Below are 25,766 nucleotides of genomic sequence, written 5' to 3' on the forward strand. Positions count from 1 at the left end.
GCTATGACACCCTAGATAATATGTTAAAAAGCAGAGACACTACTTTACTGACAAAGGTTCATCTAGTCAAAGCTATGGTTTTTCCAGTAGTCATGTATGGATGTAAAAGTTGGACCATAAAGAAGGCTGAGCACTGAAGAATTGATGCTTTCTAACTATGGTGCTGGAAGAGACTCTTGAGAGTCCCTTGGACTGCAAGGAGATCAAACCAGTCAATCCTAAAGGAAATCAGTACTCAGTATTCATTGGAAGGACTGATGTTGAAGCTGAAACTCCAATACTTTGGCCACCTGACTCAAACAGCCCACTCACTGGAAAAGACCCTGATGCTGGGAAAGATTGAAGGCAGGAGGAGAAGGGGATGACAGAGGACGAGATGGTTGGCTGGCATCACTGACTTAATGAACATGAGTTTGAGCAAGCTCCAGGAGATGGTGAAGGACAGGGAAGCCTGGCGTGTTACAATCCATGGGGGTGCAAAGAGTTGGACACGACTGAGCGGCAGAACAACAATACTTTGTTTCGTCAATTTACTTAGTGCCCAGAGATGAAGCTCCTTTGTCAGAAGGCTAGTAGTCTAAAAGCAGTCTTCACTAGCAGTGGGGAGTCCTGCCGTCCTGGAGAACACAGCAGGCAAATTGGAAGTGCTGCTGAACGAGAGCAGACGGGGTACCCGGAGGGCAGAGCGGGTGTTAGCTCTGTCCTTCCTCCCACCAAACTCGGCCTCACCCTCAGTGGGTCAGGGCCCTCATGCCCCGCCCCTCCCCTCATCAACTGGGAAAAGCCAGATTATCTAATCCTTTTTACTTATGATTGACTGATTGAATTTTAATTAAAACCCATTTACACTGAAATGTTATCTCAGCTAGAAATGCAAACCTTTTAATTGTGCAATTAAAAGCCCTCTCCCTGTTTCAATAAATTTTCAGCCATCAGTAAATAGATGAAGAAATGTTGGAGGAGGTGGAAGAGCATGCTGAGATCATGTCAGCCAACCTGGTTGGACCCAAAGATGCTATGACTTCATGTAATTTGGGTGATCCAAGCAGGTGGGAAGGGAGCGCGGTCCTTCCCCACCAAGCTGTCCCCTCGTGGCCAGAGAAGGACAAGCCTCGAGGCTGCTAGGGGCTGCCTGTGGCTACAGTGATGACACAGCCCACCCTCCACCCCCAGGATCACATTCAGTTGTCCCAGGGTTAGGACACCAAGGCCACCTGGCTAAAGTGCCACAGTCAGGAGTCCCCAGAGGCCTGACTCCAAGGCCGGTCTGTCCCTCTGGGATGCTGGCTCCTTCAGGACCCTCTCCTCTAACTGAACACCTTTCAGGGGTCCCACCTCAGCTGCCCCCAGGCCTGAGGAACCTCCTGCTGTGCTGGTTCCCTCTGTGCCATGATTTCCAGATTCAGACTGTAGGAGCAGGACCCTGTGGGGCCTTCCCAGGACAGACCTCCCCCATGTCTCCTGCCTGCCTCTTGTCTGCAGAGAAACTTTAGCCAGAGGAAAAAAATAGTCAGAAAACTGCAAAAGCAAAGGAAAATAGTCACGCAAGACAAAATAAAAATACTTTATCTGTTAAACAAAATCAAGGACCTTTAGTTCCTCTTCAAAGGCTACAGACAATATTCTAAGCGATGTCCTATGAGCTGTTCTGCAGATGTTTTGCAGCTGTTTTTCAAACCCCCACCAGATAGGAGAAGTTAACCACATGATGACCGGACTCTGGCCATGACCTAAGCTGCCACCGTTCTGAGAACTGGCCTCAGAGTAACAGGAACAAACCAGCCCTGGAACTGGAGATCAGCTGTACTGAAAACACCCAGGACGATGCTGGTCAGACTGCTGAGGGACTAAGTTCAAGACGACTGTCAGAGCTGACAGCGCCCGTTCTGCACGCAGCGCCCCCTCCACCTGTGCACACCCGAAGCTCCCCTTTAAAAGCTCCTGCCCCCCGATCAGCAGTGCGGAGTTGGCTTTTGGACACGAGGCCACCTTCTCCCCAGTTGCCAGCCTCCTGAATAAAGAGGTCTTTCTTTTCCTACCAACACGTGTCTCTCAAGAATTAGCTTTCAACCAGTGAGCAGCCAAATCTGACTTTGGTAGTAATTTTGCTTGGCTTATCATTTACTAATAATAATGCTGCCATAACTCCTCGCCTCAAGCCACTTACCTGATACTCTAGCCTGGCCCTTTGCCTCTTCCGTGGTCCCTACCCACTGTTAGGGGTGCGTCTCTGGAACACGCCTGTCCTTTCATCAGAGTGATGCGCTTGTGTGGGTCTACTCTGCTCATGTTTGGATGAAGATCTTGTGATTAACTGAAATGAGTTCCCAGGCACGACTGACTCCAACGGCCTGTGCTGTCTGTATACAGCCACACTGATTCAAGGGGTATTCTGAGCACCTACTGTATGCCCTGTCCACTGCTCAGGACTAGACATAGTGCAGAGACCAAGCCAACAACTGCGCCCTCATGAAGGAAATCGGAACTGGTTTTTAAAACAATTAACATATAAAGCATATAAAAACAAATGCTAAGGAGAAAAATAAGTTAAGACTAGAGGAGGAGAAGGGGATAACAGAGGAGGATATGGCAGGATGGCATCACTGACTCAATGGACATGAGTTTGAGCAAGCTCCAGGAGATGGTGAAGGACAGGGAAGCCTGGTGTGCAGCAGGCCATGGGGTAGCAAAGAGAGGCAGGCACAACTTAGTGACTGAACACCAAAGAGGAAATGAGGCTATTAAATAATGAGACTTGACTTCTTGTGTGGTTTAGTGAGTCTTTTGGGGGAAGAACTGATGGTTTTGAACTGTGGTATGGAGAAGACTCTTGAGAGTCCCTTGGACTGCAAGGAGATCCAACCAGTCCATCCTAAAGGAGATCAGTCTTGGGTATTCTTAGGAAGGAACGATGCTAAAGCTGAAACTCCAATACTTTGGCCACCTTATGCAAAGAGTTGACTCATTGGAAAAGACTGATGCTGGGAGGGATTGGGGGCAGGAGGAGAAGGGGACGACAGAGGATGAGATGTCTGGATGGCATCACAGACTCGAAGGATGTGAGTGTGAGTGAACTCCGGGAGTTGGTGATGGACAGGGAGGCCTGGCATGCTGCAATTCATGGGGTCACAAAGAGTCGGACACGACTGAGCTACTGAACTGAACTGAATTGGCTTCTCAAGTTACTCAATGGCAAAATATAACCTCTAATTTGCTTGGGGCGGGGGTGGGGAAAAAGACAATAATTGCAAGATGATAAAATAAGATAAATATGAAACCACCCCTCCCTGCTCCTTACAAAAATACATCCACCCCTCTGGTAGGTAAACTGATAATGCTCCTTACCTGCACCTACCTCACTCCTCTGATGCAATACGTACAAGTACTTTCAAAAGCAGAAACCACAAAGCAATCTGAGGGCGTCACCTGTGAACGGGGTGCTCTGCGTCCTTGCAGGACGGTGACTGGCAAAGGCGGCGTCATCTCGCGCTCCGAACGGGGATGGCGGGGTCTCTGGGTGGGGAGCCTCGGCTACGAAAGAGTCAAAGTCGTCGTCCTCTTCCTCCGGGTCCTTCTTCCCCTCGTCCTCCTCTCCCCCTTGGCTCTCGTCTCCCTCCCCCTCTGGCTCCTTTGTGACCAGAAAGGCATCTGGTGAGGAGAGATCCCGCTCCATCAGGCCCTCGGTGCTGGAACCCAGCTCTTTAATGATCTGGTCGTACTGGGCCATGAAGTCTTCACCCTCGGGGACCGCCTCAGGGCTGGGGGCTGCTGACTCGGGGGCTGATTCTGGGGAGGCCTCAGGCTCGTTGGCTGGTGCTGGGTCCCTGGATGCACTGTGAAGCACGGCCGAATCATCCCTGCTATGTTCCTCCTCCAAATCCGTCTCTGGCTCAGGGCCAGGCAGGGGGCCATTGTTCACGGGAGCACCCTGGACCTGGATCTTGGCTGGGGGCCTCACGGAGTCCTCCTGTGAACCACACGCATCTTCAGCATCCTTCTCAGCACACAGCCTGTACACCATCACATCGTCCTGGAAGTCAGACTCCTCGATGTAGGCCCCTTTGAAGAGCAGGATGGCATTCTTCTTCATCTCCTGGATGTGTTTGGGAGGGTCCACGGGGGCCGGGGGACTGGCGTTCTCAGCATCCTCATACGGCCCGGGGGAGCCCCCGCCGGTCCCCGAGGAGATCCCGGTGTCGTAGCTGTCATCCCACTCCAGCTCCGTGTGGCTCTTCTCCTTCCCGGGAGCCAGTGGGGGCCCGGTCGTCCCGGGGACCTGCTGCGGAAGCCGGAGTACAGGGGAGGTGGCGCCAGGGGCCCTCTCCTCCGGCGGGCCCAGGCAGAATGCCTCGGGGTCAGGGGAGTCTCCGTCGTACAGGGCGGACCACACGCGGCAGTCCCGCATGCAGCGGAGGATGTTGGAGTGGGCCTCCCAGAGGTACTGCAGGTAGCTGATGTCCAGGGCTTTGCCGTACTCCACGATGCAGGCCGACGGCGGGAAGGCCTCGGGGAGCGGCTGCTCTGTGGGCCCTGCCCCAAGAGACACACGAGTCAGAGCGGGTGTGGCCCTGCGGGGCCCGCCGAGACCCTGTCCCCCCAGCCACTGTGGTTCTAAAGATTTCTGACCATGATTCTCAAAGAACGAAACACGGTTACAGTTTTAGGCAGAAAAAATAAAACCAGAAACTCTACCCTCATAGGAGATACAAAACCGATCTGGCCATCACCAGCGGAAGTCTGTTACTGGGCGTCAGCCTTAGAGATGTGAGCCAGTGATGGCAGCCTCTCAAGCTGTTGGGAGGATTACGTGAAGCAGTATTTCCAACACGGCACCTGCCATAGAGCAGGTAATAATGAAAAAGATTTTGCTTTGACTCTAAAGTAGAAAGCCTATAGAATCCGTGAACTTGGAAAACAGATTTCCTCTAGAAAACCCTGGGTTTTTTGAGAAGCCTGTTAATTCATTCTGCCATCCTGAGAATTACTGGGAGTTTTATGTTCCAAGTAGTGTCTTGCGATAAATTTTCATATTCACTCTCAAAACAGCCCCTTTAACCTAAGAATGATACACTGACTACCTTTGATGTTAAAAGCTCTCAACCATGTAACTGAAATAGCTATGCAAACATCTGCATTGAAGTTTACATTTCCTTTAGGGAAAAAATGGACTCAGACAAGGGCAAACACAAATTCTACCATTTCTTAAAACGTCTACCAGTCGGCAGGCGCTTTATCAGTGCTGTCAAATTTAATCCTCACAAGCCTAAGTGAAGACACTGTTTTCTCCATTTACAGATGAAGAAATTGAGGCTCAGAGACAAAGATCACCCAAGAGCCAGTGGCAGAGCCACAGGTCAAGCCACAAGTCCAGTCCCTGCCTCCCCAAGTCAAGGTCATCTCACGTCAACCTCTCTCCTTACTTCGTTCAGCCTCTTTATTATCTAAAATAAGGGCTAACTACCTTAGCTATAGCCGACTCCAACCCCCAGCCCCATGTTGTTTTAAAAAGACGTGCGAATACAACACATCTCATACTTGTACACTGAGGATGCTGCTAGAAAGCCTAGTGAAAACTGAGGTCTGGGGACACTGACTGGGTGAGAGCTGGGCACGTCAGTGAATACTTACTACAACTGTAAGAAGCAGAAAAGGACCCCTAGCTAGTCAGTCAAAAGAAACAGGACTCACTGCAGCATTCCCTGTCTACAAGGAGAGATGGAATCTGGTATCCTTGCATTTATAAAGATTATCACTAGAGAGGGCTGCCTGGCAGGCTGGGACCTGGGACCCTGTGCTTCAGTGTTTACACCTGGACATGCATCTCCTCCTCCCCTCCAGCGACAGAATACAAAGAAGCTATAAGGAACTAAAAATAACTACATGCATGCACAGATGGGGCAAATTACGGAAAGCAGCACACAAAAAGGCCAGAACTGAACCGCCACTCCCGCGGCACCAGAAGCAAAAGCAGGGCACTGAGCCTGATCCCAGCGCACAGCACCACCAAGGGGGTCGGCAGCCCACCTAAGCCACCCCTCTGACCCCATCTATCGGTCCACCCCCACCCTCACTCCGTTTAAGGAACCAGCTTGGCCCCCGGCTTGGGAGCAAGCAAGGGCATCTGTTTCTTGTTCTTGGGCTGCAGCAAGAGGCCCGGGAAAGCCCTGCCTGAATTCCTCCCCTGGCCTCTTGTCAATTTCTATCGCTTAAAGGGTCAGGGATGCAGGTCGGCAACACCCCTACCTGGGCTATCATGCGTGCACTTTGACCAGAGAATATAATCCCTCTCCTGGTTTCCAAGTGTCAGGGTGATCCCGCTGGAGCAACAGACGGGGGTCAGGGCAAGCAGCTTGGCCGCAGACACAGAGTAACAGTCTCTCTCCTTCACAGCCCACCTCTGACTCAGCATCATGTGATTGCAAGGGATCAGATACCTGGAAGACAAAAAGGGCTGCGTTCAGTGTCTGCAGGTCCATTCCCGTGATCAGGGGGGCTCATCCTTTCTGCACCTTCACTCCCGCCCCCGGGGCTCACTCCTGAGCTTCAAGCTTGTCAAGGGCTGCTTTTTTCTGACAGCAGATCTAAGGGCCTTCGCGGTTTAACGTCCCCAAACTTCCCCTCTTAATGGCTGTGCTGCCCCTCTGCGCCCCAGGCCTTTGCCTCGGCTGTAACCTCTCTCTGCAGCATGCTTCCCCCGCCCCTGCCAGACACCAGACGTCCTGCAAACTCCAACTTCAGTGTCACTTTCTCCAGGAGGGCATCCGGGCTTCCATTTCCAAGCTGGAGACACCCTCTCCCTCCACTGCGCTCACGGCCCTCTGCTAAGGCGCTGCTGTCAGAACCACAACTGTTTCGGTGTCTGCCTTCTCAACACGATGCGCTACCAGAGCACCACCTCCTTCAGGAGCTCTGCCTCATGAGCCCGTGGGCAGTGCTCAGAGTGGGCGCCGGACGACAGCAGCTGCATGGAAAGGCTAAGACCTATCAGAGTGCCAGCCTCCTCTCCTGTTCTCCCGTAGGGCCATGAGAATATCTTGTGCCACAGTGTTCTGGCAGCAGTTCTGAAGGGGCTGTATGTAAGGGTGGGGAGTGTCCCCACACCACCAAGCAAGCAGTGCTCCAGGCTGAAGGTGTCCTTTGGTTCAACTCAAGTCTGGCACTGTCTACTCGGAGGTGGCAGTGGAGCCCACGGGCTGAGGGTTTGGTCCTACAAGACTTCCCAACATACACACACACACTTCAGAGGCCAGTCACAAGCCCAGGCTGTCACCTGTGCTCCTGCGGCTCCAACAACCACCTCTTGGTTTGATCAATTTGCTAGAGAAGTGCACAGAACTCAGAGGCTTTTTTTTTTTTGTAACTTATTAATTTTATATTGAAGCATAGCCAGTTAACAATCTTGTGACAGTTTCCAGTGGAGAGCAAAGGGACTCAGCCAGATACACGCACGTGTCCATTCTCCCCCAGTTCCCCTCCCATCCAGGCTGCTACGTAACACCAGGCAGAGTGCCCTGTGCTATACGGTAGGTCCTGCCTGGTTCAGTTCAGTTCAGTTCAGTCACTCAGTCGTGTCCAACTCTTTGCGACCCCATGAACTGCAGCACGCCAGGCCTCCCTGTCCATCACCAACTCCCAGAGTCCACCCAAACTCATGTCCATTGAGTCGGTGATGCCATCCAACCATCTCATCCTCTGTCGTCCCCTTCTCCTCCTGCCCCCAATCCCTCCCAGCATCAGGGTCTTTTCAAATGAGTCAGCTCTTTGCATGAGGTGGCCAAAGTATTGGAGTTTCAGCCTCAACATCAGTCTTCCAATGAACCCCCAGGACTGATCTCCTTCAGGATGGACCCACTTAAAATACAGCAGTGTGTACCTGTCCATCCCAAACTCCCTAACTATTCCCCTCACCACCTAAGTTTCTTCTCTAAATCTGTGAGTCTGTTTCTGTTTTGTAAATAAAGAACTCAGAGACACATTACTTACTAGGTCACTGGTTTGTTAGGAAAGGATGTAACTCAGGAACAGTCGGATGGAGAGATGCAAGGGGGCAGCGGTGGGGGAGGCTATGGAGGTTCCGTGTCATCTCCCGGCCCCTCTCTCCCAGCACCTCCACCAACGGGAGGCTCTCCAAACCCAGCGGTTGTGGGGCTTTATGGAGATTTCACTACCGTCATGGCTAATTGAATCACTGACCATTCGCACTTAATTCAACCTTCTCCTCTCCCCGAATATCAGGGACTCAGAAGGAAAAGGACAAAGACCAAACATGTATTTCTTCTTATGAACCACAACATCACAGTGGCCCAGGGCTCAGCATGGAGCTCTGGGCCCCATTTCCACCACTTCTAGGGAGAGGGCGACAAAGCATCCCAGGACCATCACACGGCCGGAGACAAGGAAATGTGGGCAGTCGTTTCTGACACACTCGGCGCACGCTGGCAGGCTGCGAGGCTGGAATCAAGTGCGTTTCGGTGGCTTCCTTTCCTAACAGGGAGAAAGATCACGCTGTTTGTAGAAACAAAGATGGAACAAACCGGATGGAAGCCTCACGGCCAGAGCCAAGTGCCCCACGTTTGTGCGGGAGCCAATTCCAGAGACCCCGAGCCCTGAGGCAGACAACTGCAATCTTCAATAAACCTGCACGGTTTTGTTTCTGTATTTAGCTTTCAAGAGAGAGGCAGTACAGAGGAAAACAAGGATGATTAAGGATTCAGAGGAAAAGATGAAAGTACAACTTCCAGGGTATGTCCCGAGGCCAGGAGACATTGAGCTGTCTCCCACAGCTCCTGTGGATCCACAAGAGGAAAACGTACATTTGCATTAATGACTGACCTGCTGCCAGTGCCTGAGTCAAGGAGGAAAAGAGATTTCATTCTCTTCATAGCACACGCTATGAAGACACTTCGGTCTTTACAACACTCACGGTATGGAACGACAAGCTTGCCGCTGAACCTTCAGTTCTCAGAAAATAAATCAAGGACTTCCCTGGTGCTCCAGTGGTTCCCAATGCAGGGGCCCTGGATTCGTCCTTTGGTCAGGAAACTAAATCCCACATGCCACAGGCAATCAAGTAAGTAACATAAATACAAATAAAGATATATACATAAATCCTTAACTTGTGCTAAGTCACTTCAGCCCTGTCTGACTCTCTGTGACCCTATGGACTGTAGCCAGGCCTGTCCGTGGGATTCCCCAGGCAAGAATACTGGAGTGGGTTACCCTGCCCTCCTCCAGGGGACCTTCCCGACCCAGAGACCGAACCCGGGTCTCTTCTGTCCCTACACTGGCAGGTGGGTTCTTCACCTCTAGTGCTGCCTCCTTTAATCAGTAGACCAAATTATGCCTCACTCAACCCAAACCTTAGCTAGACTGCCAAGTAAGGGAGACGCAGTCTCCCCTCCCCACACTCACAGGCACGCAACACACACAGACACCTGAGCCTAACCCGCATCACTAAGACCCAGACGCACCCCGCGTGCCTGACGCAGCAGTATCTACCTGCAAGTGCAGGAGCGTGGAACTCAGAGGCCCAAGAACAAACAGGAAACAGGAGAGGCAGTGCGGGAAACGGGCCCATCTGTCCTCCTCCTTAGCCCAGGCTTGGGGATGTGTGCCTGAGTCCTGCTGGAGAGGAAACAGATCCTACGGGCAGAAAATGAAAGAGCTCTTTTCATGAGGATCTCGGTGAGAGGAGACGCTCTGTGGACCACGAGTGATGCAAAGGAGAGAAGCCTTCTTCTGGCCCCAGGGACACACAGGGAGGCCGTGCTGGTCCAGCCCTCGTGCCCTCCATCGCCCCCGAGCCCTCTCGGGAGCGGGGACGCGGCAGGGACCGAGGGAGGCAGCACCGATCAAGGGCTCAGCGGAGACGCTCCTGGGGCAACTGCACTGGGGCACAGGCTTGTGCGGGAGCCCGTGGGAGACCCCACCCTTGGGCTCCCACAGAACTGATAGCTGATGTTTCACAGGGGGCCATGGTCTTAGACAAGGGGCAGGGGGGCCGGCAAGAGCCAGGAAAACCTGTCCTGTGGTTGCTGATGCGAACTCTTCTGCCGACACAGGCGAGAGAGGCCCAGGGAAATTCACATTATACAGAATTTATATTGTATCCTTATTCTCATCATTAATTATTTAAAAAACAACCTGCTTCGATGCTTTTATATACTGCAGGAACTTGATGACTGCTTACAGCTCAAACCAAGCATATTTCATGTTTAAGTTGATATACATAGATTTCTACTCTTTATTTGAAGAAGTAAAAGAAAAAAAAATAGACCAGTGGATCAAACCTAATAGAGCTATTTATCAAATATCACTGGTGGGTAGCTTGGAATTATATTAGGATAAATAGTGACTGGGAATTTGCAACTTTGCAAATACACACTTTCAGTAGCAACTAAGAACTTTCTTCTGAGTAAATCAAATAAAGGGATGCCCCAGTGGTTGAAGGGGAGGGTTCTATACAATTAGAAATTGGAGAGTCAACCCAAATGAATAACACCCCCGCATTTAAAGCAGGACTTCTACTACTGTGCTTCTATAATGAAGGACCACCCCAGAGAGAAGCGTGGGGGGAGCACACACTAACCCCCGCCTGCCCTCAGTTACAGAGAGAGACTAGAAACAGAGTGGGGTCAGATGTTCCCCAAACGTCGCCCGTCAGGATTAAGTGGCTGATGACTGCAGGAAGATCACTTAGGAAACTTCGTACAGATGTCTGGCATCAAACTATCTTTTCATTTCAACTCTATTTGCCTGCGGAGGGATTTTAAATAAGTTCAGGAACCAGTAAATATTACAGAATCGGAAACCAACACATGGCTTTAGAGGCTCAGGTTACTCAAAGCCATCCCAATACAGCAGGAAAAAAACTATTTCCTACACTGTCCTCCCTTTTTTCATTATCTCCCTAGCCCTCCGCAACCCTGGGTCCATGTTCTACGTTACTGGATATCACTCGTTAAAATAAATCATCATCACTTCTGAAACAATTCAGTGACAACCGATCAATAACAGAGCATACACACTGCCCGCTGCTACACTGCCAATAAAAACAAACAAAGCAGTCGGGTATGATGAAGGAAGCACGACGCTTCCTCGGAGATGATGACCACCTCAGTATGCACCAGCGGGCAAGAATCTTAACAGCAACGTGAGTGAATTTCAGAAAGCTCCTTTGGTTTTCAAAGACGTTTTGGCCGGATTTCTCCTGTTCACCGTACCCTAGGTTGGCTTCTTTTCCCCGCTCCTCCAGAAACCTAATGCTCACATAAGATGGGAATGTTCCTGAAGTGAACAGACAGCTTCTCTTTGAGCAAAGCAGTTTCTACCTGAACACAAAAGGTGATGTAGTTCATAAACCTGACCAAGGACCAGCACTTGTGAAAGAAAAACCCCAACCAGAATATTCAGAAATGGCATTCAGGGTATTAAGCAATCCAGTGGTGCCTAAGCTGGGAAGTGTCAAGCAATCCAGTGGTGCCTAAGCTGGGAAGTGTCAAGAACATGGGGGGTGGGGGGGCAGCTATATAATCTGTCAGGTGACTGCCGGTCAGCAGCCCCTGCCTGCCTTTGGCCCATCACAGGTCACATCCTGCGAGGTGGACAATTTCTCTTACATTTTCTGTGGCCCTAAATAGCCTCTCTAGGGGTACCTTATTCCAACTTACTACTCTGATATCTTGCTAAAGAAAAAAAAAAAACAAAATCAGTTACAAACGGATTATCACTTTGAAATGTCAATAATTAAGAGTGTTTGGGTTGCAACAAAAATTGATGTAGCTTTATCATGTAACAAATAACTCACTAAAAGGAGTCACATAATCGTCACTGCTCTCTGCTGCCTCTCAGATCTACAAGTTTGTCGTGCACGTTCAAATGACTACAGCGGCAACAACAAAAACGGCCAGTTTATAAATATATCTTTTAGGTCCCCTAACGTTCACATGGCTAGAAAAATGAGGATCTTTTAACTGCCTTTGCTTTTGGTACAGATTCTAAGTCAGAAAAGACACTGTTCTCATTACAGTAAGCCCCTCTTATCTGCAGGAGATACATTCCAAGACCCCCAGTGATACCTGAAACAGCAGATAGTACTGAACCCTATAAATACTGTGCTTCTTTCTATACATACAAACCTATGATAGTTTAGTTTAGTTTAGTTTCTAGATAAGGCTCAGGAAGAGAATAACAACACCAGCTAGTAATAGCTATTTCCCCCAACTTCAGAAAAGTTTTAGTGTTGGAAAATGGACAGACATGATAACATCAATATTTTAATTTACAAAATGGTACTGCAGAATGACAAAAAATCATATCCAGCTCATTTATCTAGGGGTAATATGGTCTAGCCTACTCAGTTTCACCCTAGAATACACAGCGCATTAGCTCACGGATCCATTTTTGGAGTATCCAGTAGTAAAATATAGCAACTATAACCATGTACTGTAATGAAACTTATGTGAATGCAGTGTCTCTCCAAGCGTCTTACTTTGCTGTACTCTCCCCTCCTGCGAGGATCTGAGACGATGAAACGCTTCCATGATGGCATGAAGTGAGCTGAATAATGTCAGCCTCGTGACGCAGGCTCAGGCTGTCACTGACCTTCCGACATAATGCAAACGATGAACGTGTACTTAAAGTGATCCTGGATCGCTGAGCCATGAAGACGTTGACAGGTGGATATCAGGGGCAGACTCTGTCAATAACTGGGGATCCTGGGAGGGGAGGCCTGAGATTCCATCACACCTACTCAGAACAGCACACAATTTAAAACCTATGAACTGCTTATTTCCACTTAAGTTTCCACTTAATATTAAGTTTCCACTTAATATTTCTGAACCACAGTTGACCACAGGTAACTGCAACACTGGAAAACAGAACCAAAGATGAGAGGGACTCAGTTCAGTTCAGTCGCTCAGTCGTGTCCAACTCTCGGCAACCCCATGGACTGCAGCCCGCCAGGCCTCCCTGTCCAGCACCAACTCCCTAAGCTTGCTCAAACTCATGTCCTTTGAGTCAGTGATGCCATCCAACCATCTCATCCTCTGTCGTCCCCTTCTTCTGCCTTCAATCTTTCCCAGCATGAGGGTCTTTTCCAATGAGTCAGCTCTTCACATCAGGTGGCCAAAGTATTGGAGTTTCAGCTTCAGCATCAGTTCTTCCAATTCAGGACTGATTTCCTTTAAGATTAACTGGTTTGATCTTCTTGCAGTTCAAGACTCTCAAAGAGCCTTCTCCAACACCACAGTTCAAAAGCATCAATTCTTCGGCGCTCAGCTTTCTTTATGGTCCAACTCTCACATCCATACATGACTTAGCTTTGACTAGATGGACCTAACTAGATGCACACCTTATCAATGCACCTTATCATTCCAGCCACCACTGTTCACAGCCTTGTTCTCACAATTGTAAATCTCCTTATCTCTTTCTGCTGCAAACTTAGTAGTAACTTCTTCAATCGCATTAATTCTCTCTTAATCTGTATCTTAAATGTTATCTACACTAAACACTCAGTTTTTCATTTTAATAATTACAGTTTCCACTTCTAAAAGCCCCAGCTGGTTCTTTAAATCTGCCTGTTATTTCTACTTGATTGCCAACATACCCTTTCCAGGGAACTTCCCTGCTGGTCCAGTCACTGAGAATCTGCTTCCAGTGCAGGACACTCAGGTGTGAGCAGTGGCTGTGCTTTGCTGGAGCAGCCGAGAAGAGATACCCCACACCGAAGGTAAGAGAAACCCAAGTAAGATGATAGGTGTTGCAAGAGGGCATCAGAGGGCAGACACACTGAAACCATACTCACAGAAAACTAGTCAATCTAATCACACTAGGACCACAGCCTTGTCTAACTAAATGAAACTAAGCCATGCCCACAGGGCAACCCAAGACAGGCGGGTCATGGTGGAGAGGTCTGACAGAATGTGGTCCACTGGAGAAGGGAATGGCAAACGACTTCACTATTCTTGCCTTGAGAACCCCATGAACAGTATGAAAAGGCAAAATGACAGGACACTGAAAGAGGAACTCCCCAGGTCAGTAGATGCCCAATATGCTACCGGAGATCAGTGGAGAAATAACTCCAGAAAGAATGAAGGGATAGAGCCAAAGCAAAAACAATACCCAGCTGTGGATGTGACTGGTGATAGAAGCAAGATCCGATGCTGTAAAGAGCAATATTGCATGCTACTGCTGCTAAGTCACTTCAGTCATGTCTGACTCTGTGCGACCCCATAGACGGCAGCCCACCAGGTTCCCCAATACCTGGGATTCTCCAGGCAAGAACACTGGAGTGGGTTGCCATTTTCCTTCTCCAATGCATGAAAGTGAAGAGGAACCTGGAATGTCAGGTCCATGAATCAAGGCAAATTGGAAGTGGTCAAACAGGAGATGGAAAGAGTGAACATTGACATTCTAGGAATCAGCGAACTAAAAGGGACTGGAATAGGTGAATTTAACTCAGATGACCATTATATCTACTACTGCAGGCAGGAATCCCTCAGAAGAAATGGAGTAGCCATCATGGTCAACAAAAGAGTCCAAAATGCAGTACTTGGATGCAATCTCAAAAATGACAGAATGATCTCTGTTCGTTTCCAAGGCAAACCATTCAATATCACAGTAATCCAAGTCTATGCCCCAACCAGTAACACTGAAGAAGCTGAAGTTGAATGGTTCTATGAAGACCTACAAAACCTTTTAGAACTAACAACCAAAAAAGATGTCCTTTTCATTATAGGGGACTGGAATGCAAAAGTAGGAAGTCAAGAAACACCTGGAGTAACAGGCAAATTTGGCCTTGGAATGCGGAATGAAGCAGGGCAAAGACTAATAAGAGTTTTGCCAAGAAAATGCACTGGTCGTAGCAAACACCCTCTTCCAACAACACAAAAGAAGACTCTACACATGGACATCACCAGATGGTCAACACCGAAACCAGACTGACTATATTCTTTGCAGCCAAAGATGGAGAAGCTCTATACAGTCAACAAAAACAAGACCGGGAGCTGACTGTGGCTCAGATCATGAGCTCCTTATTACCAAATTCAGACTTAAATTGAAGAGGGAAAACCACTAGACCATTCAGGTATGACCTAAATCAAATCCCTTATGATTATACAGTGGAAGTGAGAAATAGATTTAAGGGCCTAGATCTGATAGATAGAGTGCCTGATGAACTACGGAATGAGGTTCGTGACATTGCACAGGAGATAGGGATCAAGACCATCCCCATGGAAAAGAAATGCAAAAAAGCAAAATGGCTGTCTGGGGAGGCCTTACAAATAGCTGTGAGAAGACGACAGGCGAAAAGGAAAGACATAAGCATCTGAATGCAGAGTTCCAGAGAATAGCAAGAAGAGATAAGAAAGCCTTCTTCAGTCATCAGTGCAAAGAAATAGAGGACAAGAACAGAATGGGAAAGACTAAACATCTCTTTAAGAAAATTAGAGATACCAAGGGAACAATTTCATGCAAAGATGGGCTCGATAAAGGACAGAAATGGTATGGACTAACAGAAGCAGAAGATATTAAGAAGAGGTGGCAAGAATACAATGAAGAACTGTACAAAAAAGATCTTCACGACCCAGATAATCACAATGGTGTGACCACTCACCTAGAGCCAGACATCCTGGAATGTGAAGTCAAGTGGGCCTTGGAAAGCATCGCTATGAGCAAAGCTAGTGGAGGGGATGGCATTCCAGCTGAGCTGTTTCAAATCCTGAAAGATGATGCTGTGAAAGTGCTGCACTCAATATGAGAGCAAATTTGGAAAACTCAGCAGTGGCCACAGGACTACAAAAGGTCAGTTTTCATTCCAATCCCAAAGAAAGGCAATGCCAAAGAATGCTCAAACTACCGCACAATTGCACTCATCTCACAAGCTAGTAAAGTAATGCTCAAAATTCTCCAAGCCAAGCTTCAGCAGTACGTGAACCGTGAACTTCCTGATGTTCAAGCTGGTTTTAGAAAAGGCAGAGAAACCAGAGATCAAACTGCCACCATCCGCTGGATCATGGAAAAAGCAACAGAGTTCCAGAAAAACATCTATTTCTGTTTTATTGACTATGCCAAAGCCTTTGATTGTGTGGATCACAATAAACTGTGGAAGATTCTGAAAGAGTTGGGAATACCAGACCACCTGACCCGCCTTTTGAGAAATCTGTATGCAAGTCAGGAAGCAAGAGTTAGAACTGGACATGGAACAACAGACTGGTTCCAAATAGGAAAAGGAGTACGTCAAGGCTGTATACTGTCACCCTGATTATTTAACTTCTATGCAAAGTACATCATGAGAAACGCTGGACTGGAAGAAACACAAGCTGGAATCAAGATTGCCAGGAGAAATATCAATCAATAGCCTCAGATATGCAGATGACACCACCCTTATGGCAGAAAGTGAAGAGGACCTAAAAAGCCTCTTGATGAAAGTGAAAAAGGAGAGTGTAAAAGTTGGCTTAAAGCTCGACATTCAGAAAACGAAGATAATGGCATCTGGTCCCATCACTTCATGGGAAATAGATGGGGAAACAGTGGAAACAGTGTCAGACTTTGTTTTTTTGGGCTCCAAAATCACTGCAGATGGTGACCACAGCCATGAAATTAAAAGATACTTACTCCTTGGAAGAAAAGTTATGACCAACCTAGATAGCATATTGAAAAGCAGAGACGTTACTTTGTTGACTAAGGTCCATCTAGTCAAGGCTATGGTTTTTCCAGTAGTCATGTATGGATGTGAGAGTTGGACTGTGAAGAAAGGTGAGCACCGAAGTATTGATGCTTTTGAACTGTGGTGTTGGAGAAGACTCTTGAGAGTCCCTTGGACTGCAAGGAGATCCAACCAGTCCATTCTGAAGGAGATCGGCCCTGGGATTTCTTTGGAAGGAATGATGCTGAAGCTGAAACTCCAGTACTTTGGCCACCTCACGTGAACAGTTGACTCATTGGAAAAGACTCTGATACTGGGAGGGATTGGGGGCAGGAGGAGAAGGGGACGACCGAGGATGAGATGGCTGGATGGCATCACGGACTCGATGGACGTGAGTCTGAGTGAACTCCGGGAGTTGGTGATGGACAGGGAGGCCTGGCGTGCTGCAATTCATGGGGTCGCAAAGAGTCGGACACGACTGAGCGACTGAATTGAACTGAAAGGAACTAAGATCCCACATGCTGCAGGGCAGCTGAGACTGTGTGCCATAGCTAAGACTCAATGCAGCCAAATAAATGAAGATAAATTTCTTTAAAAAAAAGTTTTTAGTTTAACAGAAAATAAGTATTGGCAAGGATGTGGAGCAGCCAGAACCCTGTGCATTGTCAGTGGACTTATAAAATGTGCAGCTATTGTAGAAAAAAAAAATTTAACAGAATGGTCCAGCAGCTTCACTTCCAGATATCTACTCAAAAAAAGCGAAAGCAGGGTTTTGAAGAGACATAGCTGTGTATCTATGGCCATAGCAGTGTTATTCATTACCGCTAAAATGGGAAGCAATCCAAAATGTCCAGTGACAGATAAATGAGTAGACAAAATGTGGTATAAATGATGGTATATTAGTTGGTCTTCAAAAGGAAGGAAATCCTGACACCTGCTACAACATGAAAGACTCTTGAAGACACCGTGCTAAGTGACGCGAATCAGGCACAGACAGACAGATACTACATGAGTCCACTTACGTGAGGTTCCCAGAAGAGGCAAACGCAGAGCCACAGAATGCAGGCCAGGGGCTGCCCTGGGCTGGGGCGCAGGTGGGGCAGGGGGTGAGGGTTTAAGGGGCACAGAAGGGGCTTTCTTTGTGAGGTGAGACCAGTTCTGGAGATGGATGGTGGCAACGGCTGCACAATAGTGTGAAGGCCCACCACTGAACTGTGGGGTTAGGGTCTGTGCATTTGACTCAGTTCAGTCGCTCAGTCGTGTCCGACTCTTTGCAACCCCATGGACTGCAGCACGCCAGGCCTCCCTGTCCATCACCAACTCCCGGAGTTCACTCGGACTCATGTCCATTGAGTCAGTGATGCCATCCAACCATCTCATCCTCTGTCGTCCCCTTCTCCTCCCGCCTTCAATCTTTCCCAGCATCAGGGTCTTTTCTAATGAGTCAGTTCTTCACATCAGGTGGCCAAAGTACTGGAATTTCAGCTTCAGCATCAGACCTTCCAATGAACACCCAGGACTGATCTCCTTTAAGATGGACTGGTTGGATCTCCTTACAGTCCAAGGGACTCTCAAGAGTCTTCTCCAACACCACAGTTCAAAAGCATCAATTCTTCAGCACTCAGCTTTCTTTAGAGTCCAACTCTCACATGCATACATGACCACTGGAAAAACCATAGCTTTGACTAGACGGACCTTTGTTGGAAAAGTAATGTCTTTGCTTTCATAGCTTTTCTTCCAAGGAGCAAGAGTCTCTTAATTTCATGGCTACAGTCACCATCTGCAGTGATTTTGGAGCCCCAGAAAATAAAGTCTCTCACTGTTTCCATTGTTTCCCCATCTATCTGCCAAGAAGTGATGGGACCAGATGCCATGATCTTAGTTTTTTGAATGTTGAGTGTATTTGACTACAATTGTACTTGTTCTGCCTGAAATTATCACAACATTGTTAATCAGCTATACTCTAATACAAAATAAAAAGTTAAAAAAAAAATCAGAAAAAGTACTTGTTAAATGGGGATTGGTGGGGGGAGGTGGATCAGCCGCTCAGGTGACAAAGATAGGAAGCAGAGGTTTCCTGCATGTTTACCACGTGCTGACCTCCACATCTGTCCCCAACTCATTCTTCTCAGATTCCCCAGGCAACGTGGCAGAATCAGAAATACAGAAAGTAGTAAATAAAGGGCAACTACTATTATATTCTCATCATCCTCCTCAATAAGGAAACAAAGAAACTCGGGCTGGGAGCGCTGGGATCAGAGGCTACACCCAGCGCCTTCCCCATGACTCCATTCAGCACCTGCAACCACGCACTTTCCTGGGCAACAACAGGCCCTTGCTCACCATGGAAATGCCAAGCACTGACTTGGACGCGCATTTCAATCACGAGCTGATTCCTTCTCCTTCATAAGGCACAGATCTGGCTCTCACAAGAAGCTTTGACGAATACGACCTCTGGGGACAGTTTTTACCACAAGCAGCGCCCTATGAGTAGACAATGCCATTGGGCAGAAGCGTCCGCCCCCTGGGCTCAGCCTCCCCCGGTGACCAGGGCTGGGACGTGGGGCCAGGCTTCCAGGCCCACTGCAGAGGACAGCTGCTTTCCCTGCTGTCAAAGAAGCGGCATTCAAGAATCTAACATTTAAATATAACCAGGATTTACCCTTGCTGGAAGTGAACTTTGGCTTTGACACCAAACAAAAAGGCTTTAACAAGCTGCTCTGACAGATTTCATCCAGGCGCCGCTAATGCCAGGTCACATCAGGACAGACCTGATGCGAAGCGGACATAACCCTTTTAGGACAGAAAACGAATGCTCTCCTGAACGACCCAGGGTATGTACTTATGAGCAGATCTGTTCTTTGCTAAGGCCCTAAGATTAGTTACTGATGGCCTGATCCAAACCCTCCAAAAGCCCAAAATTAATAGGCGATATTCTCCTATAAAACAGTGACTCTGCAAGGCCTCCATCACCAGGCCGCCACCGACTCCCCCTGCGGTGCTTCTATCGCTCCCTTCTGCAGGGTGACACGTCTATACTGCACCTTCCTCAAACCAGTAGTTCTCAAACGTAGCCTGGCATCAGAATCCCCTGGAGTGAAACAAAACACAGCTTGCCAGGCCCCACCCACCACCAGTTCCTGACTCAGCTTGTCTGGGAGAAGACAGCCAAGGACGTGTGTTTCCTTGAGCTCCTGGATGACGTCTCTGCCGCTGTTCCCAGGAGCACGCTTGGCCACACCCTGAAACTTCTCCAGGGCCAGACTCCTCTTGGAGAGCCAGCTCCTCAGCCTCGCTCACACCATGCCTAAACCACGGTGGGGGCCAGGGGCAGTCCGGGTCTCCTCCCTCCCCTCTTGCTCTCAGCGCCCTCTGTCCCCGGAGGGGTCAGCAGCAGGGTCTACGGAAGACGGAGGTGGAGCAGGCACCAGTGAGCTGGTCGGCTCTTTCCTTACTGCGTCCAGACCACGGAGGTGGGTGCGGGAGCACAGGCCCTCATCAACTCTCTTCCTTCACAAAGGCAGGTGCTCCTCTCAGGGACCCTGAGAGGACAGGCTGGGCTGAGGCAGGATTCGGTGTCCCTGAGGCTCCTGCCCAATGACCAAACTGATGTCGTCTTGCTGGCAGTCCACTTAGACTCCGCACACCCATTTTCAGATCCCAGCCCCTTCATGACACCGTTCCCACCTGGACATGTGAAGGACAGACCTTCTCTGCCCCGCGTACGTGGATGTCCTTTTCAGTTCGTCCCTCCACCCACACCCTTCTGAACTGTACACAGGAAGTACTCATTAAACATCTACCGAATTTAATTGAAAAATGCTTGCAAGTCAGGCAGTGAGCACTGTAGCCATACCATTACTAAAGCAAAAGTCACAGAATAATTTCTATATACCAACAGCATTTCATATTGAGAAAAGTTGTTCTCAATAACATGAGCCTCCTAAAAATGTACTTTGGGAGAAAGACATTCAGTTACAGACCAGAAGAGCTTTCATAATACTTCTGAAAGTTTCCAAATGTTCTATTTATTTTTTCCAGGAGCACATGTATAATATAATGCCTTTGCCCCCCTAAATACTTTTAACCTTGGGCAATAATGCAGAAATTAAGCTGATTTTCTTGATTATTTTCTTTCTTAGAAGCACGGCCCTTACTTAGCTCATATTACCAAAGGAAAATAAGTAGCAATAATGTAGGGTTGTTCTTTGAAGGAGACAAAAGGTGGCAACTCACCTTAGAATTAGTTGTAACATCACATCTTCACAGTGTAAACCGATGAGCGTTCTAAATAATGCCAGGGACACCACACAAAGCTGGGAAGCAACAAACACACATGCTATTTCAGACACTGAAAGGCCCTCTAGAACCCCCAAAGATGGCCAATACATCAGAATGACCAAAAATGGCCTTTATTTTGTAAGTAGTTTTAATTTTTTTTTTTTTTAAGATGCTGCTGCCAGAGAGAATGTGTATTCAGACTACCATTTCTCCTGTAGGATTTGATTCGACAATCTATCCCTGGGATTATGCCACTATGCAGAATTACCCTCCTACAAAATGCCTATGCTCATAAAAGATCCAGATAAATATGCCCCTGCAACTCCCCAGCACACACACAGACACACACATACAGACACACACACACAGACACACACAGACACACACACAGATACGCACACACAGACACACACACACAGACATGCACACACACACAGACACACACAATCAGAGATACACACACACAGACACACACACACAGACACATACACAGATACGCACACACACAGACGCACACACAGATACACACACACAGACACACACACACACACACAATCAATGAATGTCGTTTTGTTTTCCTATTTTCTTTTTTTAAGATTTTATTTATTTATTTGGCTGTGAGGAGTCTTTGTTATGGCATCCAGGAGCTTGTATTAATAGCTGTGGCATGCAGAGTCTTAGTTGCAACATGTGGGATCTAGTCTCCTGACCCCCAGGGATCAAATCCTGGATCCCCACCATTGGGAGCCCAGAGTCTTAATCACTGGAGTCCCAGAGAAGACCCTTCTAGTTATTTCCAAGTATGACATTCATTTTTTACAAGATAGGGCTAAAAGAAAATTGCATATACCCCAGCCAACTCTCTACCTAGAGTCCCCAGCCCCAAACCTCAACTCCTTTTGATTTGTTTCTTGGCTTTGGGGCAAAGATTTTCCTGAGTTCCATTTCCCATAGTGCTGAGGAGGTGATGATATACTTTCCTGAAGTATTTCATTAAGTACTTTTTTCATTAAAAAAAAAAAAAAGAATTCTTGCCATCTCTAATTTCTAAAAAGGAAGGATAAAGAGCCCAACAGAGAAGGTTCCCACAGGTGCATTCTAAAATCACTGTGCCCTTTGGGGAGTAAGCATTTACTGTTCTATCCAGCCGCTTAAGTAATTGAGGCTCTTACTGTTTGTACAGGAGAATAAGCGCTAGTCTGTCTTCTAGGCAGGACCAGTTTACAACCTGGTCAATGAAATTCCTAACAGTGCTGCAGGGAAAGAACTGTACTTGGTGTGCCCCAAAACATCTCTTGTACTCAGGACAGGTCACCCCTTACAGTCAGGCAGAAGCAACACTTCATTCCACTCACTCCATGCCTCTGCACATTCCGTTCCTCTGCCTGGAATGCCTTCCTCTGTCTCTTCCGCAGGATAAAGCCTCCTTATTCTCCAAGACTAACCCTAGGCATCGCCTTTCCTAGGAAATCTTCTCTTTCTCCCAGGATTACCCCTCAGCATCTGCTTTCCCCATTCTGAGTCCTTTCTATGTGTCACCATAGTAACGTGGGCAAATCACTGTCAAGGTGCTCAGCACCCTGTGTCTGTCTTTTTGTTACTGAGTCCCAGGAGTTTGTTATTCTACGTGTAAGTATCTTATCAGAGACATGACTTGCAAAGATTCCTTCCTATTGTGCCAGCTGCCTTTTCAGTTTCTTAGTGGTGTTCTTTGAAACACAAGAGTTCTTACTTGCTTACACATTTTTTATTTCTTCTTGAATCAGTCTCAGAAGCCTGGATCTTTCTAGAACTTGCCTGTTTCATCTAAATTGTCCAATATTTTGGCATATAGTTGTTCACAATATCCCTCATAATCCTTTTTAGTTCTGTGAGGTCAACCGTGATAGCCCTTCTTTCATCCTGGATTTTATTAATTTGACTCTTCTTACTTTCTTCCTTAGTAGTCTAGCTAAAAGTTGGTCAATTTTGTCAATCTTTTAATCCAACTTTTTTTGAGGCTTTTGATTTGTTTTTATTGAATGAAAAGTTCTTTACATTCTATAGTGCTTTACAGGTTTCAAAAGTTTCACACGTGATTTCATGATATCCCTTTTTCCCCCTACGCGTTCCAGCTCACCACTGGTAACCACGTTCGTTATCCATAGCTGTGAGTCAGCTTCCTGTCTGTTTTACTTACTAGTTGGTTGTATTTTCTAAGTTCTACATATAAGTGGCATTACACAGCATGTGTTGCTCTGTCTGACTGACTAATTTAGCATCAAGCCCTCCAACTCCATCCAAGTTCTTGCAAATGGCAAAATTTCATTCCCCCTTTTTCTTTTTTTCTTTTTTCGGCTGCACTAGGTATCACTGTCACGCGAGGGCTTTCTCTAGCTGGGGTTGCTCTCCAGTGCACAGGTTTCTCTTGCTGCAGAGCACGGGCTCTAGAGTGTCCAGGGTTCATCAGTTGTGAGGCACGGAATCAGGTGTCCTGTGCATGTAGAATCTTCCTGAACCAGGGATCAAACCTGTGTCCCCTGCACTGGAAGGCAGACTCTTAGCCCCTGGACCACCAGGGAAGGCCTACCACATATTCTTTATCCATTCATTTGCTGATGGACAGTTTGGTTGCTTCCATAACGTGGACAGTTTGCAAACTGCAAATAATGCTGCTTATCTATAACCATTAGGGTATATGGATCTTTGCAAACTAGTGTTTTCATTTTCTTCCAACATACCTTTGCTTTTAAAATAATAATTGCAATTAAACAGAGACAGCCTATGGGGAGAGGGCTACAAAGGATTACACTAAAGGTATGAGAGGATTTTCAAAGTTAATCAGAGCACCAAACTAAAGAATGACTACCTAAATTCACACGTGCCCAGACTTGCATCCAAAACACTTCTGGACAGAAATACGATCTCTAGTACCCGGACTTGACATACTTCAGCCCTTTGGCTTTACTTGAGCTTCAGCCCCATCCCCTGTTCCTTGTCTCCTCAGAAGCACATTCTGCCGGTTCCACAGAAGAAAGTGGCAAGCCAGACAAACTGAGAAAAACTGTCTAGAAAAGGCAGTAACTTCCGCCTCCCAGACAGAAGGGCTCCAGACAGCAAAACAATCTAGCTCATCTCTTCCAAAATAGAAAAGTAAAGGCTGAATGGAAAATAAAAGGAGGGGAAACAAAAAGAAGAGAATATTCATAGTTTTATTCCAGAAACAAACTCTCCTGAAATCTGTCCTGAGTCATAATTTCCCTTCCACTGGGGCTCTCCTTACCCGGAATGGGGTGTTGATTCGGCTCGTGAGCGTATCCAAGATGTGGACATTCTCGTGCTGGTGCAACAGGATAAAGCGGAGGAAGATCTCGAGCAGTGCTGGCTCAGAGATGCTGCGCAGAAAAAGGTCCAGGTAGGCGGTTGTGGTCATGACCTCCTCCACAGTCACCTGGGCCCAACGACAGAGTGAACACAGGTGAGCCTCCCCTCGATGCTGCAATACATGCCTCTCCAATGGCCCCCGGCCTCACTGTAGTGACCCCATCAAGGCAAGAACACGCCTGCCACGAGAACACACTTCAGAGCTTCATTTGAAGCCCCTAACCTATTCACATTCCTCAAAATCTCATGCTGATTCCGCCTTTTAATTCAGGAAGGGAAAAGCAAAGGCAGAAAGAAGCAACTCAAGTGTTCTGACAACCCTGATCACCAGCTGCAGTTCAAATACCATCAAGATTTTAGTGTGTAATCACAAAGAGGGACAAGATAACAGAAAGTATGTTCATGGTCCGTAAAAAGGATTAATTAGAAAGCTCAGTATAACTTGTTTCATTACTAGTCATTCAGTAAACCTTTATTGGGATTTCTTATGAACAGAAGCTAGAAACAACATTTTCTGTCCAGGAAGATGGGTTCTATTTATGATCTAGCAAACTAAATATAATAAATAGCAAATGACAGGTACAGAAACAAAATGCTGCAGAAGTTCAGATACATTTCAGGCAAGTTGCAAGTCAAAATTTTATAACTGAATAATATACATAAAGTATTATTTATAAACTGCTGAAAGAGTTTACTGCTTATAAAGTAACTGTGACTTTTTAAATAATACGGGTTACTGTTTTCTATGTACTGTGATTTTCCCATGCAGTAAAAACATCAGTCTTTCAGAAAACAGACTCCTCTAAAGAGTCAAGTTTTTCAAAGAACTGAGGATTTGATGCTTAAAGCAACGAGTTTTTAGTTTAAACATTCTGACTGGGAATATTTTAAGAGTGAGTATACACTGCTTTGTCTCCCTAAAGGCAGAATTATGCTTGTGCTAAGTCATGTCCGACTCTTTGCGACCTTATAGACTGTAGCTCGCCAGGCTCCTCTGTCCATGGGATTTTCCAGGCAAGAGTACCGCAGTGGGCTGTCATTTCCTTCTCCAGGGGATTAAACCCATGTCACCTGCAATTGCAGGCACTGGCGGGAGGATTCTTTCCCACTGAGCGACCTGGGAAGCCCTGAAGGCAGAACAGGCGTCATCAACTGCCATACTGTCTGTAACACAGAAAGACTCACACAAGGCTGCATGAGAATTACCAGGGAAACAGTGCAAAATTTCAGGTTTCAATCTTATACCCTAGGAAGCTTAGATATCCCCCCTGCCATGAGTCACACACACTTGATGCTAAACGAAACAGATGGTGATAAACTCTGAGTGATCACATCTTTTCCTTTCCAGTAGTCGGTCTCCTTTCCTCCTCACTTTAAAAGTGTTAGCTGTCATTTTATCACGCTGTTACTGGGCCGTGCCTTTAAAAATGCTTTCCTCTTCTCCTTTTCTGCCTTCAAAATCCACAACTCAGTTTAG

General features: G+C 47.3%; 1 protein-coding gene across 9 annotated transcripts in view; it reads right to left on the bottom strand.

Moving 5' to 3' along the window:
• The window catches only part of FHIP1A (FHF complex subunit HOOK interacting protein 1A), a 305,419-nt gene that overhangs the window by 13,262 nt on the left and 266,391 nt on the right, over window positions 1–25,766 (bottom strand). For all 9 annotated transcript variants that reach the window (XM_052655131.1, XM_052655122.1, XM_052655124.1 and 6 more), the window contains 4 exons: window positions 24,189–24,356; window positions 20,882–20,961; window positions 6,244–6,434; window positions 3,427–4,530 (listed from right to left, as the gene is read on the bottom strand). In XM_052655131.1, coding sequence (XP_052511091.1) covers window positions 3,427–4,530; window positions 6,244–6,434; window positions 20,882–20,961; window positions 24,189–24,356 — 1,543 coding nt within the window. The remainder of the gene's footprint in view (window positions 1–3,426; window positions 4,531–6,243; window positions 6,435–20,881; window positions 20,962–24,188; window positions 24,357–25,766) is intronic.

Source organism: Budorcas taxicolor, chromosome 17, assembly GCF_023091745.1.
Source record: "Budorcas taxicolor isolate Tak-1 chromosome 17, Takin1.1, whole genome shotgun sequence".
Taxonomy (NCBI): Eukaryota; Metazoa; Chordata; class Mammalia; order Artiodactyla; family Bovidae; genus Budorcas; species Budorcas taxicolor.